The following is a 17,354-nucleotide window of genomic DNA, read 5'->3' on the forward strand; positions in this document are numbered from 1 at the left end:
AGAGAGATATAAATAGATAGATATTTATAGATAGTGATAGATAGATAGATAGATAAATAAATAGATAGATAGATAGATAGATAGATAGAGAGATAGAAAATGACATCAGTTTAGCTTCATTCCAACCTGTTAGATGAAGGAACCTTGAAAGCTTGCAATCATCTACACCACTGTTAGTTATTAAAGGAAGGTACTCAAGTAAGTACTCAGCTTCTCAAGCAACAAAATGACCTCAAAAAGTGACATAATAAACTTTACAATGTTCTTATCTACATACAATGATCAAGCATTGTGTATATCATTACTCGGGGTACAGTAATCGGATAACAGTAAATAAAATTAAAAGTGTACTCAAGCCACCTTGCCGAAACCCGGGATCGAACCAGGGACCTTTAGATCTTCAGTCTAACGCTCTCCCAACTGAGCTATTTCGGCTGCCGATGACAACAGCTTGCAGTGCACAGTCCTGACCACGTGTCACTAAGTCACTACCAGTTACTGCTTTGTTCTTCTACTGGTTTGTTTAGAACGTTGGCAATTATGTATCCACCAACATCTTCAATTAAATGACATCATATTATTATATGCAGATCAGTGTTAACGTTTCACACCACTTTCTCTATACAGAAATGATCCCACTATGAACTATACAGAATAAACTCCACCTTGTAGTATCCAAAGGCTAAATTCAAGAAATATTTTGCATGAGTCTCTGTGGCGCAATCGGTTAGCGCGTTCGGCTGTTAACCGAAAGGTTGGTGGTTCGAGCCCACCCAGGGACGGAAGATTTTTATCCTATTAAATTAAATGTCCTCAAAATTACAAGTAAAGAATTTTGAGTTTTATAATACTGAATACCTCTCTCAAACTTGATTTGATTTTGACGTTTAATATTAGTTTCTAATTTGAATATACAATAATTAATATTCATTACATAGACATCATTTAATTTAATATCAATACACAAAGATAATCTGCAAAAATATATTTTTACAACAATATGTATTTACTAGGTTATTGAATCTAGGTCCAAGAGATAAATTATTTTAAAATATCACAGGTATGTGTAATATATGGACAGCTGTATTTTTTTTGCTGCATGACCCACATTTGGAAGTGAAATTAAGCAATTTGACCACACGGTGGCGCTCTGGTTGCACAGGTAGGATAAGCATCTAAAACAGCAAATTTACATGAGATCGCTTCCAGTAAAATGGATGATTTTTCTTAGAGATTTACAATGATCCACATAGATGATGTATTTTTACTTTCATTTGTAAAGCAGCAGTATATTTTGCTGGCCTATTCGATTATATAGGCTGCAGCTTGTTTACAAGAAAAAAAATGACCTGCTGATCAAGGTTATAATTCAATGATACCATGTTTATTACAATTTACAATCTATATTAATCTTCCACAGAATATCCAACATGCACCTGGTAGAAAATGCTCTGCTCTCAAACTTGCCACATTTTCTACCCCAGTTCTGAACAAATCAATTGATCATCAGTGTTGATTTAATTGGAAGCTTTGGTGCAGAGTATTTTGTATCAGGTGATAGGGGTCATATTAAAGGCCCTGTTGCCATATTGTCACTTTGGATAATATTAAACCCCTCAGATTTAATTATTAATGTTAGTTCTAGTTTTATTTTTTTTCATTTGTACTCCAAAAACATACTAGTAGGTTAATTGGCTGCTATCAAATTGACCCTAGTCTCTGTCTCTCACTCTGTCTGTCTGTGTGTGTGTGTGTGTGTGTGTGTTAGGAAATTTCACTGTAAGCTCCAATGGGACAGGGACTGATGTGAGTGAGTTCTCTGTACAACGCTGCAGAATTAGTGGCGCTATATAAATGGTGATGACGATGATGATATTTATTGATGATATTTCATGCGTTAAGGCAAGAGATACAAATGTTTATGTGATCTCATTAGGGATGAGCGCGCTCGGATTTCTGAAATCCGAGCCCACCCGAACGTTGCGGATCCGAGTCGGATCCGAGACAGATCCGGGTATTGGCGCCAAATTCAAAAGTGAAACTGAGGCTCTGACTCATAATCCCGTTGTCGGATCTCGCGATACTCGGATCCTATAAATTCCCCGCTAGTCGCCGCCATCTTCACTCGGGCATTGATCAGGGTAGAGGGAGGGTGTGTTAGGTGGTCCTCTGTGCTGTTTAGTTCTGTGCTGTTTAGTTCTGTGCTGTTTAGTTCTGTGCTGTTTAGTTCTGTGCTGTGCTGTGCTGTTCTGTGCTGTGCTGTGCTGTGCTGTGCTGTGCTGTGCTGTGCTGTGCTGTGCTGTGCTGTGCTGTGCTGTGTTCTGCAGTATCAGTCCAGTGGTGCTGTGTGCTGTGCTCTGTCCTTCTGAGGTCAGTGGTGCTGCTGGGTCCTGTGCTGTGTCCTGTTCAGTCCAGTGGTGCTGTGTCCTGTGCTCTGTGCTTCTAAGGGCATAGTTATTTCCCCAATATTCCCCTGTGTTTAAAAAAATAAAAAAAAGTTTTTTTAAAAAATACCAAAAACTACTTTAATATTTTTTAATTACCACAAAATTTTCACAACCAATCCTGCAGTATAAGCCCATTGGTACTGCAATATTACCAAGTTCACACATTCAGCAGTAAAAGTCCAGTGGTACTGTGTGCTGTGCTCTGTCCTTCTGAGTTCCGTAGTGCTGCTGGGTCCTGTGCCGTGTCCTGTTCAGTCCAGTGGTGCTGTGTCCTGTGCTCTGTGCTTCTAAGGGCATAGTTATTTCCCCATTATTCCCAAGTTTTTAAAAAATAAAAAAAAAGTAAAAAATAATAAAAAATTAAAAAAAAAAATAAAATATAATAATTATAACCAAATTTGCAAAACCAATCCAGCATTATAAGTCCATTGGTACTGCAATATTACCAAGTTCACACATTCTGCAGTATCTTGTGCTACATATAATGGAGAGCAAAAATTTGGAGGATAAAGTAGGGAAAGATCAAGACCCACTTCCTCCTAATGCTGAAGCTGCTGCCACTAGTCATGACATAGACGATGAAATGCCATCAACGTCGTCTGGCAAGCACGATGCCCAATCTCCTAGTACAGGGCATGTAAAATCCAAAAAGCCCAAGTTCTCAAAAAACAGCAAAAAAAGAAACTTAAAATCATCTGAGGAGAAACGTAAAGTTGGCAATATGCCAATTACGACAAGTAGTGGCAAGGAACGGCTTAGGCCCTGTCCCGTGTTCATGACTAGTGGTCCAACTTCACCCAAGGATCAAAGCCCTCCTCCCCCCCCCTACAAAAAATTTAAGAGAGTTATGCTGTCAGCAACAACAACAAAACAGCAAAGAACTCTGCCTTCTAAACAGATGACATCACAAATCCCCAAGGCGAGTCCAAGGGTGTTGTTGGTTGTGAACCCTGACCTTCCCATCACTGTACGGGAAGAGGTGACTCCATCCAGCATTTGCAGCACGCCCTCTGCATATGCTGGAAGGATCACCCACAGTCCAGTTACAGATTTGGCTAATGAAGGTGTGAATGTTGTGCACTGGGAGGAGGATATTGATGTAGCTGGCGCTGAGGAGGATGTTGATGATTATGATGCAGACAGATACCAAATTGCATTTCTCAATTTCTATTTATATTCTAGATTATATAACGGCTGAAAAGTTTTCTGTTTTACTCCTAGTGGAGAGGGGATCTGATGCAGACAGATACCAAACTGCCTTTGTCCATTTCTTTGTATATTTGAATTGCTAGTTCTACAGTCTATGCAGGCTGCTTTATTTATATTCAACTACAAGTGTAGGGCGGGGGGGGGGGGGGGGGCATAGATAGCCACCAAAGTAACGTGGTCCATTTAATTTCACTTTCTAGCTCCACAGTCTGTGCAGCCTGCTTTTTTTTATCTTCAAAGTATTTATATTTACAAGCCTTGCAATCTAAATTAACTAGAGGTAGTGACGTGGTAGAACTCCAAAAGGCAGTTTGGAAGCCCCTGTACAAACTGGCTCTATTTTTTAACTGAGTTGTCCCCCCTCCAGTGTGTACTCGGAAAGAGTTTTTAGTGCAGCGGGGAACCTGGTCAGTGAGCGGCGAAGGAGGTTGCTTCCTCACAACGTTGAAAAAATGATGTTTATAAAAATGAATAATCAATTCCTCAATGAAGTACAGCACTGCCCTCCAGACAGTACAGAGGGACTGTGGTTGTGGAGTCCAGCGGGGACGAATTGATAATGTGTGAGGAGGAGGAAGTACACACTGTAGGGGGAGAGGAATCAGAGGTTGAGGATAAGGACGACATCTTTCCTCAGTAGAGCCTGTTTAGTTTGTACAGGGAGAGATGAATTGTTTTATTGGTGTGGGGGCCCAAACAAACCAATCATTTCAGCCACAGTTGTTTGGTAGGCCCTGTCGCTGAAATGATTGGTTTGTTAAAGTGTGCATGTCCTATTTCAACAACATAAGGGTGGGTGGGAGGGCCCAAGGACAATTCCATCTTGCAACTTTTTTTTTGGCATTATGTGACCATTCAACAGTCGTTTGCCATGTTCAAAAAGTAAAAGAAAATGCCAACAAATTCAATAAATTAAATCAAAAGTTAAATGCCCTGTCATTATTTAAAACAAGAGGTTTTGACGTGCTAGAATTAGTGTAGTGTTAAGATGTTATAAACACTACACTTGGAAATTGGAGGAGGTAATGTGGCCCCGGTATCAAATTGGGTACCGGGGCCACCCCACTATGCAGTCCAGATACTTGTTTGGTGGAATTCCGACACGTGGAGGGTTTTTAAATTATATTGTGGCCTCGGTACCAAATTGTGTACCGGGGCCACCACACTACGCAGTCAAGATACTTGTTTGGTGGAATTCAGACCAGTTGAGGGTTTTATTATTATATTGTGTGGACCACTCTATCTATACCACACTACAACTCTATACCACTCTATTTCCTACTTTAATTCTATTTAATTCTATTTCCTACTTTAATTCTATTACTAATTAATTACCATAAAGAGGAACAAAAAAAACCAATTTTACCAAAAGTATAATATGACTTAGACTTACAAACACTACACTTGAAAGATCGTGCCTTTAAATGAAAAAGTCAGTCTTCATTGCACGACTATGTGCAAGTGCAACAGGGACATTTTTTTGGGTTTACAAAGTCAAACAATAACACTACGACCCTGTCTGTCTGGGGTCTGTCAATGACGAATTGTCTGGAGCATGTTTTGAGGAGGTATTGTGGCCCCGGTATCAAATTGGGTACCGGGGCCACCCCACTATGCAGTCCAGATACTTGTTTGGTGGAATTCCGACACGTGGAGGGTTTTTTAATTATATTGTGGCCTCGGTACCAAATTGTGTACCGGGGCCACCACACTACGCAGTCAAGATACTTGTTTGGTGGAATTCTGACACGTGGAGGGTGTATTTATTTTATTGTGGCCCCGGTATCAAGTTGGGTACCGGGGCCACCCCACTACGCAGTCCAGATACTTGTTTGGTGGAATTCTGACACGTGGAGGGTGTATTTATTTTATTGTGGCCCCGGTATCAAGTTGGGTACCGGGGCCACCCCACTACGCAGTCCAGATACTTGTTTGGTGGAATTCTGACACGTGGAGGGTTTTTTAATTATATTGTGGCCTCGGTACCAAATTGTGTACCGGGGCCACCACACTACGCAGTCAAGATAGATAGATGCGTATCATAGATAAAGTACATTCAGTGGTGTGGGGCAAATTGAAAAATATTCAAAATGCACTGACATTATCAAAAACAAGAGGTTGTCACACGCTAAAACTCCAACATGTATATGATGGAGAGGATGGAGGAGCAGCCGTATGTGTAGTGTAATGCAGACCTGTTGAAGGTTTTTTATATATTTTATTGTGGTGCCCAGTGCCCACTCCTCTACGCAGTCCAGGTACATTTATTGGTGCGATTCATAAAAGTTCAGGGTTTTTAATATATTGTGGTGACCCACTCCTCTACGCAGTCCAGAAAGATACCTTTTTGCAACGTTTTGGACTAATAACTATATTGTGAGGTGTTCAGAATACACTGTAAATTAGTGGAAATGCTTGTTATTGAATGTTATTGAGGTTAATAATAGCCTAGGAGTGAAAATAAGCCCAAAAACTTGATTTTTAAACTTTTTATGTTTTTTTCAAAAAAAATCCGAATCCAATACCTTAAATCCGAACCGAGACCTTTCGTCAAGTGTTTTGCGAGACAAATCCGAACCTCAAAAATAACGAAAATCCGGATCCAAAACACAAAACACGAGACCTCAAAAGTCGCCGGTGCACATCCCTAGATCTCATATGTGTCCACTTTAGGGTGGTTTAACTTGCACTTTTGAAGGTCACATTGAAGCCGGTGTAATGACATACAGCATTCAGGGGTCTGTTTAAGAAGCGGTGAAGAGCTAAAATTCTGGCGTAAACTCAGGCAAAAGGCTCTTTCATCGCTCTATGCTATTTATCAAAGGGTTAATCAGAGATTTCTCTGGGCTTGACCACATTACCGAGTCTTACTGATGTCCCCAAAGAAATCTATGGGGACAGCGGCACTCATATATTAACCGTTACGCCTTCTCAGGATGGCGTGACTTGTCTCTTACAATAGGATCCGTCTGACGCCTCTGCAGCTTTTCTGGATCCCTCCTTCATCCTCCATTACTGGCGGATACAGAGGAGGGCAGTTAGGGCAACTGGGGCAATCCCCCCTCCAGCAGAAATCTTCATACCTTAAAATTGCTGCTGAGAGGTCCAATCTTCAGGAAGGAAGGAGGCGGCCTACCGAGGCCAACCAACCAGCTTGAATGAGGGGGACGGCCTGCGAAATCGCCCTCCCCCCAGAAAAAAAGTCTAGGGGGTAAATGTATGAACGTGCGGGTTCTTCAACACCCGCGTGTTCAGCGTGTTCGGCGATTAAATTTCAAGCGGCGCTGCATTGTAAAGGGAAGTTTCCCTTTACAATGCAGCGCCGCTTGAAACGTTCATACATTTACCCCCAGGTCTGCCCCTGTTCCCCAGAAGCGTCAGGCTGCTGATAAATAGCAAAACAACTGTGTGGAGGAAAGGTGACTCCGCCAGAGCTCCCAGATCATCCTCGGAATAGTAAATTACAGCGGTGTTTCATTATGTATCGCTGAGATTTGCACCACTGCATATTGATTGTCATTGCACTGTCGTCATAAATAGGTCACTCAGTGAGGAGTCTGTTTCCCTGTGATATAAAAATTCTTGCATTTTACAAACTGCAATTATGTCGTGACACACGCGTATGTGATGTACGCCTGGAATTTCACGGCTAATGGAGTGACGGGATCATTGTTGTTGCACCACAGCAGACCCTCTGACATGAGCCGTTAGGTCATTCGGCACTAGTAACTGCTATAATACATGAAGGGAGTAGAACATCTTATAGTGGGGGGAAGGGCTCATGTTGGAAGATCTGCAACAACTGGAGGGCCACAGTTTGACTAAATTTGGTGTATTCTATGTATAGACTAGACCAGGCAGAGTATGCCGATACCTAGTGTTACACACTGGCTGTGTATGCCTAGTCTATGTGCATAGACATGACAGGGCATGCTGGGACTTGTAGTTTCACAGCACCTTCTGCGCTACAGTTTTTAATGTTATACTGTACGCACTGTGTGCTTGTAGCCAGCAACGGTGCTGGGATCTCCAGCGCCCCTTGTTGGAGTTTTCCCATGTACATATTCCATACTTGCCAACTTGCTGAAGTTGGCTTCCGGGAGCCTGCTGGGGGAGGTGGGCATGATGGGGGCTTCCAAATGCACAACATTTTGGCCCCGCCCCGTAATGACGCATGGGGCGAGGCCAAACGCCGCGATTCCCGGTGAATCACAGCGTTTTGGACCTAATTCTGCCAGATGCGGGAGATTGCCACACTCTCCTGGGAGTCTGTGAGACTCTTGCAAAATGCGGGAGTCTCCCGAACATTCTGGGAGAGTTGGCAAGTATGACATATTCAATCCTTAAGGGGCCAAGTCGCCCGCGCTGAAAGAAATATATTTTATCGCCGGAGACAGGCTGGACATCACCGCAGTGTGCGCACATTGCCAGCCATTACAGTAGGAATCTCCGTTAATGTTTTAGCGCACCTCTATGCGGTGTGAGATAAAATGAGCGGAGATTTCGGCCATGACATTGGTGTAAGGTGTCTCCGTGGATGTTCAGGATGTTCAGGGGACGCATCGTGCTAAACTGAGTGTAAGAGAGGTTGCAAATTGTAGAGAAAATGAAATCCGGCTTTATTTATGACCCATGTTTATTAAACAGCACATGTGAAGGGACCGGCGAGCACTACAACACCCAGCATGTCCCCATTACTGGACTTGGTGACATACATGTTTGCTTTGTAAATACTTCTCTCCAACCAATATCACTTTATAAAGCTCAAAGAAAAAGAATATATGTTTATAACCCCATTTAAAATACAAATAAGAGAGAATTTGATGGTGCAATTATTACTGATTGGTGTCAATATAGAATCACAGGGACATTTGCAGCAGCAGAGGGTCCTGGAATCACTGATACATGAGCCAATCACACTGCCCGTGTCCGTATCAATAAAGTTTATTTTTTTTTATTTTTTTTTAAAAAAAAGGAGATAGATCCCCCTCGCGCGTGCTCGTCTGTCTGTCGCTCCGCCGTTACCGCGCGCGGGCACGTGCGTGTGTCAGGAGCCCGCCGGGAGCGCGCCCCGTCAGTCACCGCCGGCCCCGGACATAGGACCCGGTCACCGGCCCCGTCAGTCACCGCCGGCCCCGGCCTCACGGACACCGGTCACGGTCACAGTCACAGGCGCCATGTACCGCGCTCTGTACGCCTTCCGCTCCCCGGAGCAGAGCTCGCTGCAGTTCGGGGCAGGAGAGAGCTTCCTGATCCTGGAGCGGTGTAACCAGCACTGGTGGTTGGCCAGTCGCTGCAGCAGCGGGGACACGGGCTACGTGCCGGCCTCCTACCTGGAGAGGATCAAGGTGCTGTACCTGGGGGTGTCATGTGTGATGTGTGTGTCGTCACTGCACCTGGGGTGACGTCATGGGTGTCATGTATGTTGTGTGTGATATGTCGTCGCTGCACCTGGAAGTGATGTTATATATGTTATATGTGTGTGATATGTCGTCACTGCACTGTGCTGCACCTGGAAGTGATGTTATGGGTGTCATGTATGTCATATATATATTATATGTGTGTGATATGTCGTCACTGCACTGTGCTGCACCTGGAAGTGATGTCATGTATGTTATATATGTTATATGTGTGTGATATGTCGTCGCTGCACCTGGACGTGATGTCATATATGTTATATATATTATATGTGTGTGATATGTTGTCGCTGCACCTGGAAGTGATGTCATGTATGTTATATATATTATATGTTGTCATTGCACTGTGCTGCACCTGGAAGTGATGTCATGGGTGTCATGTATGTCATATATATGTGTCGTCACTGCATCTAGGGTGACGTCACGAGTGTCATATGTGTGATGTGTCATCACTGCACTTTGTGCTGCTCCTGGGGTTGACATCATGGGTGTCATGTATGTCGTGTGTGTGCTGTCTAGGGTGTCTTGTATGTTATATGTGTTGTCATGTGTTGTCACTGGATTGTGTGCTGTACTTGTGGGTGACGTCAGGACGTGTCTGTCATGTCATGGCTGTATGGTCTGATGTCAGTGTAGGAGGAGTTGACATGCCCGTACGAGGAGTAGGGATGTGGCCGTACCGTCTGATGTCAGTGTAGGAGGAGGGGGGGTAGGGTACTATATTGTGAGACTAAGAAAACACCGACAACATTTACAGCGACATGGTAACATGGTAATGGTGCAGCTGTCATTCCCGACATACTGGTAACCCCGACTGTTGCGAACCATCAACATCCCGGCACACAGATGGACGTCATTTTTAAGGGAGTGACGGCGGCTGTATATTGTTTTTCACGAAGCATTGTACAGGCCGTGTATCCTTGCATTGCCCCCTTAACAGCAGTTAGAATAGCGTCGCCCTTAAAAATGACGTCCATCTGTGTGCCGGGATGCTGATGGCTCGCAACAGTCGGGATTACCTGTATGTCAGGAATGACAGCTGCGCCATTCCAATGTCACTGTGACGTGGAGGTGACGTGATTGTACGCTCTAATGTCTGTAAGGGATGTTTCCACCATTATTTAGAATGGTGGTTTGCATTCAGTTTATACAGTACATAGTCTTTTTCTCCGTTATACCAAAATTACTCCTATATTTATTTACTATCTGTTATAGCGCCACAATATTATGCAGCAAATATGTAATCATTCAAATCAAATTAAACCCATCAACACAGCACTGAGGCAACTATGCTAACCACTGTGCCACAAACATACATGTATAATATTGCCCTTAGGTTGCTATGCCCCCGGGTGCTGTAGATTTTGTGATCAGTGAGGACCACCTCCTGGAAGTCCTAAAAAGTTTCAGCTATTTTTCATCATTCTAATATTGATTTACTATGTAATTAGCAGAGATCCTGGTTACATTAGGCACAGCAGGCATGTGCCTGGGGGTGACAGAGGAAGCTCCGTCCCAGCACAATACATAATTTACACTTGTTTGTTTTCATCCATCGACCTAAGAGTAAGACAGTCTGACTGATGTAGAGTTTTATTGAGGTGGAGAATTGTTAAAGTATCTGAATGCTACTGAATCTAAGTTTAGGGCACCTGTTGTGTAAATCTGATTGTATTAGCTTTAAATCAGAGAAGAAATAAGCCAGCGCTCGGTAGTCACCAGCTGCATAGCAATATAAATGCCCAATATGTATAGAAAACCAAAAGACAATTGTTGTTGGCGCTTGTCCTTAACACTGTATATCTGTGTGTGTATCTAGTAAAATGGAAACATTAGTTATTGGTTCATATTTAATCCTGCATCCCAACGTCAATGTATGCATATATTAGCTTTGTAGTTTCATAAATATTATTCACTGACTCCTCTGCATTCTGCATTGTCAGTATTTGTCATAATGTGGCATTGTTTATAAATAAGGCCTATCTTATTTTATTTTTTTTTATTTTTTTTGACTAAAGACATACGTTTCTGTGTGTAAGGCTTTGTTCTTATATTGTGACGATGCTTATAACCCCCAATGTACGTACAGCTATCCGCCACTCCCAGGCCTTCATTTGTTCTGTAAAGCACAGTGCCGGCACTTCTATAGGCCCCATAGTCCTTAATGTTTAAAGTTGTTTTTTTTTATTTTTTTTATGTCATATGGTTTTGAGTCACTGCTATTTTCTTGTTTCCTTTTTGTTTTTTTATCCACATGTCGGCCCTTTAATTGGCAGCTTTGCTCCTTACTGTCTTGGTCAACAAGGCTCACCCAAAATGCTTTCCTTGACCCTCTCTCCCTCCGTTGGCCCCGTCTCTATTTCTCCATTCCTAGGGCTGGTAGCTATATGCCTTTTCTAGTCCTCAAGGTCAGCGCTCCCATGCTTATTTATGTGTATTTGGACAGCTGAGGAAATACCTTGTGGTATTTGTGCCATACATATTAGCAGTGCGTCTTGTGACTCCGTTCACAGCAAACATCGCTATTGTTAAGATGCAATTCCAGTGTCCATATGACGTGTGTGTGTGTGTGTGTGTGTGTGTGTGTGTGTGTGTGTGTGTGTGTGGACGGCTTGTGCTGAACGCAGGGAATGCCAGTTAGCATGGTGACATCATTATGATGTCACCAGGTACTTCATGTATAGAGGATCCCGCAAGAGCACTATAGGGGGGCCCAGATCAGATCTCTACGGCCACAAACCTATGAGACCCTTGTTTCCTGGATCAAACCGCTTGCGTATAAGCTGATATTGGATCCAAATAAGACTGGATCTAATTGTATTCATGTGCAAATGAGATTCAAAATAGCCTCACTTCATTTCAGAGACTTGACCTGGCCAATAACTCTGTGAATGCCATAAAGAGACATCTGCCTATGCAACAAGTAGAGGAGGTGCTGCTTTGTCATTTTGTAAAGGGGGGTATATAGCACAGAATCCCTGCCGGACCGTTCATTAGGCAACCTAGGCTCCCGCCAATGGACACTGAGATTACACAACACATTTTTATGTTTTGGATTTTTGACAAGGGTGGGGGGAGATAGGGAGCCCCAAACCAGTATGTTGCCTATGGGGTCTTAATTTTGCTCTTTTCAGAATTACATATCTTGGAGATAGTGAAAGAGAAGCAGACACAAGTTTTATTTATGGTGAAAAGTATTTTATAGACAAAAACTGGAATGTTTGAGTGAACAAGTGAATAAGTTCACAGCTTTCAGATGTAATATTCCCCATAATCTAACATTTCTTGTTTCAAAACCCAATTTACCCCCCTCCCACACACACAACCCCCCTATGTTTCTAAAGCTACTGATGCTGGTAGGTACCTGTAACAGCCAGATAGCCAATATAAAATGTCTGGTTCTGACAGCCGCTTGCTGATTGGTTGGTACCTTGTAGTACTTGTTACTGCCTTTGCACGCTGGTGTTTTTTCCATCTTTCATCATTAAAATTTTAAAATGAGTGTTTTTTATTTTCTTGATAGAAAGAGGAGATGGGTCATTTATAGTCATATTACAGTAAAAGTCAGGAATTGGTGGATTTGACTTTATAATATCCGCTGTATTCTGTAAAATGAATAATACACCTCCGGAGTGTGCAGACCATACTTCCCTGTGGATTATATTTATCTCGGGATATGATCTCTTCTTTCCCAAACCTTTATCACGTTTGAGGATAAAACCATCACCACCTTCCATTTACCCACAAGGGATATAATAGCTGTTTACAAGGACTGTGAAACCTGCTTTCATCCGATGTCTGAGATGCTCAATCAGACCAGCAAATTATATTATATTATAATCTAATGTAAACTGTCTCATTTAACGCACCAAGGAGTAACTTCCATGCTTAATAAGTCACACAATAGCAATTTAATCACCATTTGCTAGAATTAATGTAAAATCTACTTTCATTGAACAATTGTGACTTGGAGAATGGAAGCAGTAAGTGAACGTTAAATTATAGGAAGAAATTATTGGAAAATATGACCTAACACAACCCCATTAAGTAAGAACCACTTTGGATTGTTAAATATTTTACAGACCTGAAATGTATGGGGGCTAAATTGTACATTATTGATAAAATGCAATGAGGACCCTAAGCATTGATGATAATGGGACAGTTGGGGGGGGGGGGGGTAGGGGTAGGGGGATATTCAGCTGTGCAGCACATGACAGAAAAGAATTGAGGTTCCACACAGATTATCGTTTGTTTATTCATTGTGCTGCGTTGTTCTGAGTCTTACACAATGCTGAAACTGATAGATTCATCATCATCATCATTTATTTATATAGCGCCACTAATTCCGCAGCGCTGTACAGTGAACTCCTTCACATCAGTCCCTGCCCCATTGGAGCTTAAAGTCTAAATTCCCTAATATAGACACACAGACAGTCAGACAGAGAGAGGCTAGGTTTTTTTTTAATTTTTGATAGCAGCCAATTAACCTACTAGTATGTTTTTGAAATGTGGGAGGAAACCGGAGCACCCAGAGGAAACCCACGCAAACACAGGGAGCACATACAAACTCCACACAGATAAAGTCATGGTCGGGAATCAAACTCATGACCCCAGTGCTGTAAGGCAGAAGTGCTAACCACTAGGCCACTGGGCTGTTCCTCCACTATGGGAAAGATAGGACTGTATTGCATTGATTGTCCTTTGGATCATACAGTGGAATCATGTATTGCTTTATATCCTATAATAAACAACTGGGTTGGGGATATTTCCCTTTAGGAAAAGGACTGTTCATGGGGAGGGGAAAAAATACTAAGTTGGAGACACTTAGACACAATCATAGTACACAATAGTATATTGTGGTTGAAGATATTTTTACTATTACTGCTACGCTACAAAAGCATTATTGCAGCGGCTAATAAAATAGTTTTCATATATTTCATCCTCCGCTGTAGAGTGCGGGTGAAAACATTGTCTCTTTATAAAGGTGGAAATTTATATCCTAAGCACTGCCCTGCTGTGGAAATTCCTCTAGGGTCTACGTACAGTAGGAAAGATCAAGGACTCTGCGCTGTGTAGGTCTAAGCGAGACAAAACTATGTCCTTTCCCCACAGAAAAGCTTTATGTACAAAGCTTACATAGGAAGCCCTGGGCCTAGAACTCCACTGGGGAAGCAGAGAATTTGTTTTATGTTAAGCTGGATGTACACTGATCAGATCACATAAGAAATGACCGTTTGGTCAGATATTGCAAGTGTGTGGGCTTCCACCATCGTGTATTATCGCACTAAAACACATCGCGTCTGTTGAATTATTTTTATATACTTCCTAAAAATCACGATCAACGATGGAACGATGTCGGGCAAATGTGGCAGTGTGTACGCACTCAGGACCAGCAGCATAGGCAGATATCTGTAGAGTGTACAGAGTCACAATCTTTTCAGCAGATGGTTATGAGTGACTAAATCGTGTAGGTGTGCGCACATGAATCGGCATGCTCAACCGGACTTTCAGTAGTTGGTAAAATCATCACAGAAATTCCATTGCTTTAGTGTGTACCCAGCTTTAATCCACTCTCTTCCCCTTCTGGTCTGTGCTAGAGTCCATCAATGCATTCATACAAAGATTGAGCACATTTTGGCCAATGTAACGGCACCATGGCAGTACCCAATTGCCTATTTCAGATATTGTTCATGACCTAGAGAAGAAGAATTGCCCACAGATGTTATGCCCAAACTTCTATCCCCACCCCATAAACGCACCAATGGGGTTTTAAAGCCAAAAAGGGAATTAAAACTTCCAAGAACGGATACAATGCTGCAGTATGATAGCCTAGGTCTGTATCATATTGAGAGGAGCGCTGGTAATCTGATCAGTGCCAACACTCACCTTGGCTTCTGCAAAATACATACACGTTCCAGCTCCCTGCAGCAGTGGAACAGGAAACCTACTTACTGTGTAAAGGAAAGTGGGATAACAACAATATAGGCAGTTTTACTGGTACATCGCAGTCACAATAACTTATCTCTGGATGTAGCTCTCGTGAAAGAAACCACTGGAGGAATATATTCTGTCTCCGTTTCAGAAACACTAGAGGCCAACTAAGACTATCTGACTCTTTGCTCTGTCACTAATTGTCACCCACATGGCCACAATGTTCTCATTAGACGGCTTTTGTAGTTTAACATGACCCCGAGATCAAAACACAGCAAGACCATTATCTTAACGTCATGTCACCCGATTCTCTTGCAGATTGCGAAGACTGCAGATTGTTCAGCAACCTGTAATGTGAGACACTTCACTGAGTGCAGTCCTATCTTACAGTAACTTTGAAATCTTTCTAATTGGAGATATAGGCTAGCAGTCGGCTAGCATCAACACACAGAGAGGATGTATTTACTTGTATCTTACTGCGCCTTGTTACATGCATAATTTAATGATATCACACAGGTCGGAGCTGAGTGGAAAGCTAGCTGGCATTATTAATATCTCTGTGCACCGCAGGCCTGTTCCCCTGGGACTCATTACGGTCGCTGTGATATATAGGTGATAGATGCTTATTCCTCTCTATATATTCAGTAATGCTTATAGTAAGACCAGTCTGAAGTAGAAGAGTGTTAATAGACCATTTGGATACTTGGGGAGCTGAGGTTCCCATCGTGGACAGCTGGTCGCTGACTAAAGTTTGAGAGAGGGTGAAATAGTTTTAGTAATTTAAGAAAGAGGTACCCACTCAAAGATGGTGACAGTTCCTGGTGTTTACCTTTAATGGCAGCTTTCTGAGTCCGCTGAGACTCCTCTGCACCATTTCATATTGCTATTACCTGTGTATGTTTATTATATTATGTATGTTTATTGCCATTGTCCTATAGATTGTAAGCTTGCGAGCAGGGTCGTCTTACCTCTCCACCTGTAATTCCCAGTATTGGTTTATTACTGTGTGTTCCCAGGTGTAAAGCACTATGGAATTTGCTGAAGCTATATCAATAAATGATGATGATTGTCTTTCTGCTAGAAACATTGTTTCCCTGCCGAGGTAGAGCTGCGTACAGTGTTGTCACAGCTGAAAGACCCGTAAGCACTCTAGTGTGACACGGGAAGCTCATAGAAAGCTTTATGTCGCTAAAATAGCTGCCGAAGGCTACGTTTCCTGGCTGGGAGAAACGCACATTCTCCATAACTGCTGGTGTGACACCAGCTTTGTTATTCTACTGCTGTGTGTTGCTGAGGTTTTATGTTCATCCCGAGTTCATGCCTGATAGTGGCTGGGATGAATAGTTAACGCATATTGTCAGCATGGGTGACTGCCCTTCCATTTCTCCCGCTGTTTTACCTGTGGCGCTCCACTATACAGCTCAAGAGGGAGCGATATATATATATGTGTGTATGTAAATCTAGATATATATTCCTGTGTGTACGCACGTGAGGATTTCGGTGTTTCATGCAAGTTTTTCACTTCCCGTGTAATGTAACAATAATTTAATCAACTTTCTCTGCGTAGAATTAATAGTACAAGTTAGATTCTTTGCGTGATAATATTGATGTCTTTTAATATGTGACTTCCTACGGTTTTATGCTGACAGCTGTAATATCAGAGTTTTATTGTGCAAGTGTTTTGTTCTCTTGTCCTAAATATTTTTAGAAATAAGTATGACAATGTATCACTGTGTGTATAGGTTGTGGTGTTACTGATAAGTTACTATTGTCAGAGACTGAAATAGATCTGATGAGTTTTATTGTGTCTTCCCGGAATGGCTGTATACTTAATGCAAATGAAAGAGCTATGAGATTAGTAACGTTTGAAGGGGAAGTTTTCTCCGTGTGTAGAGAATATCGATAGCTGAAGGGAACCTCACTCGTTTTTTTACATTTTAGTGATTATATCTATTGTATATATCTCTCATTCTATCTAACACCTACTATACTTTGTGCCTCTTGTGGCTAAGTGTTTAGCACTTCTGCCTCACAGCGCTGGGGTCATGAGTTAATTTCCCGACCATGGCCTTATCTGTGTGGAGTTTGTATGTTCTCCCCGTATTTGTGTGGATTTCCTCCTGGTGCTCCGGTTTCCTCCTATACTCCAAAAACATACTGGTAGGTAAATTGGCTGATATCAAAATTGACCCTAGTCTCTGTCTGTGTGTCTGTATGTTAGGGAATTTAGAATGTAAGCTCCAATGGGGCAGGGACTGATGTGAATGAGTTCTCTGTACAGCGCTGCGGAATTAGTGGAGCTATATAAATAAATGATGATGATGATGATGATTACTGAGGCATCAGGGAT

At 42.3% G+C, this 17,354-nt stretch overlaps 1 protein-coding gene and 2 non-coding genes across 3 annotated transcripts in view; 2 read left to right on the forward strand and 1 right to left on the reverse strand.

Annotated features, from left to right (window-relative positions):
- Nucleotides 1–362: 362 nt before the first annotated feature.
- On the reverse strand, nucleotides 363–435 carry TRNAF-GAA (transfer RNA phenylalanine (anticodon GAA)). The gene has a single exon. It is a non-coding gene; the product is annotated as a tRNA-Phe (tRNA).
- Nucleotides 436–708: 273 nt separating this feature from the next.
- Nucleotides 709–782, forward strand: TRNAN-GUU (transfer RNA asparagine (anticodon GUU)). Its single transcript has one exon. It is a non-coding gene; the product is annotated as a tRNA-Asn (tRNA).
- Nucleotides 783–8,628: 7,846 nt separating this feature from the next.
- The window catches only part of NCKIPSD (NCK interacting protein with SH3 domain), a 53,764-nt gene continuing 45,038 nt past the window's right edge, over nucleotides 8,629–17,354 (forward strand). The window contains exon 1 of the mRNA XM_075183599.1: nucleotides 8,629–9,004. Coding sequence (XP_075039700.1) covers nucleotides 8,834–9,004 — 171 coding nt within the window. The 5' untranslated portion in view covers nucleotides 8,629–8,833. The remainder of the gene's footprint in view (nucleotides 9,005–17,354) is intronic.

The sequence above is a fragment of the Mixophyes fleayi genome, chromosome 8 (genome assembly GCF_038048845.1).
Source record: "Mixophyes fleayi isolate aMixFle1 chromosome 8, aMixFle1.hap1, whole genome shotgun sequence".
Lineage (NCBI taxonomy): Eukaryota > Metazoa > Chordata > Amphibia > Anura > Limnodynastidae > Mixophyes > Mixophyes fleayi.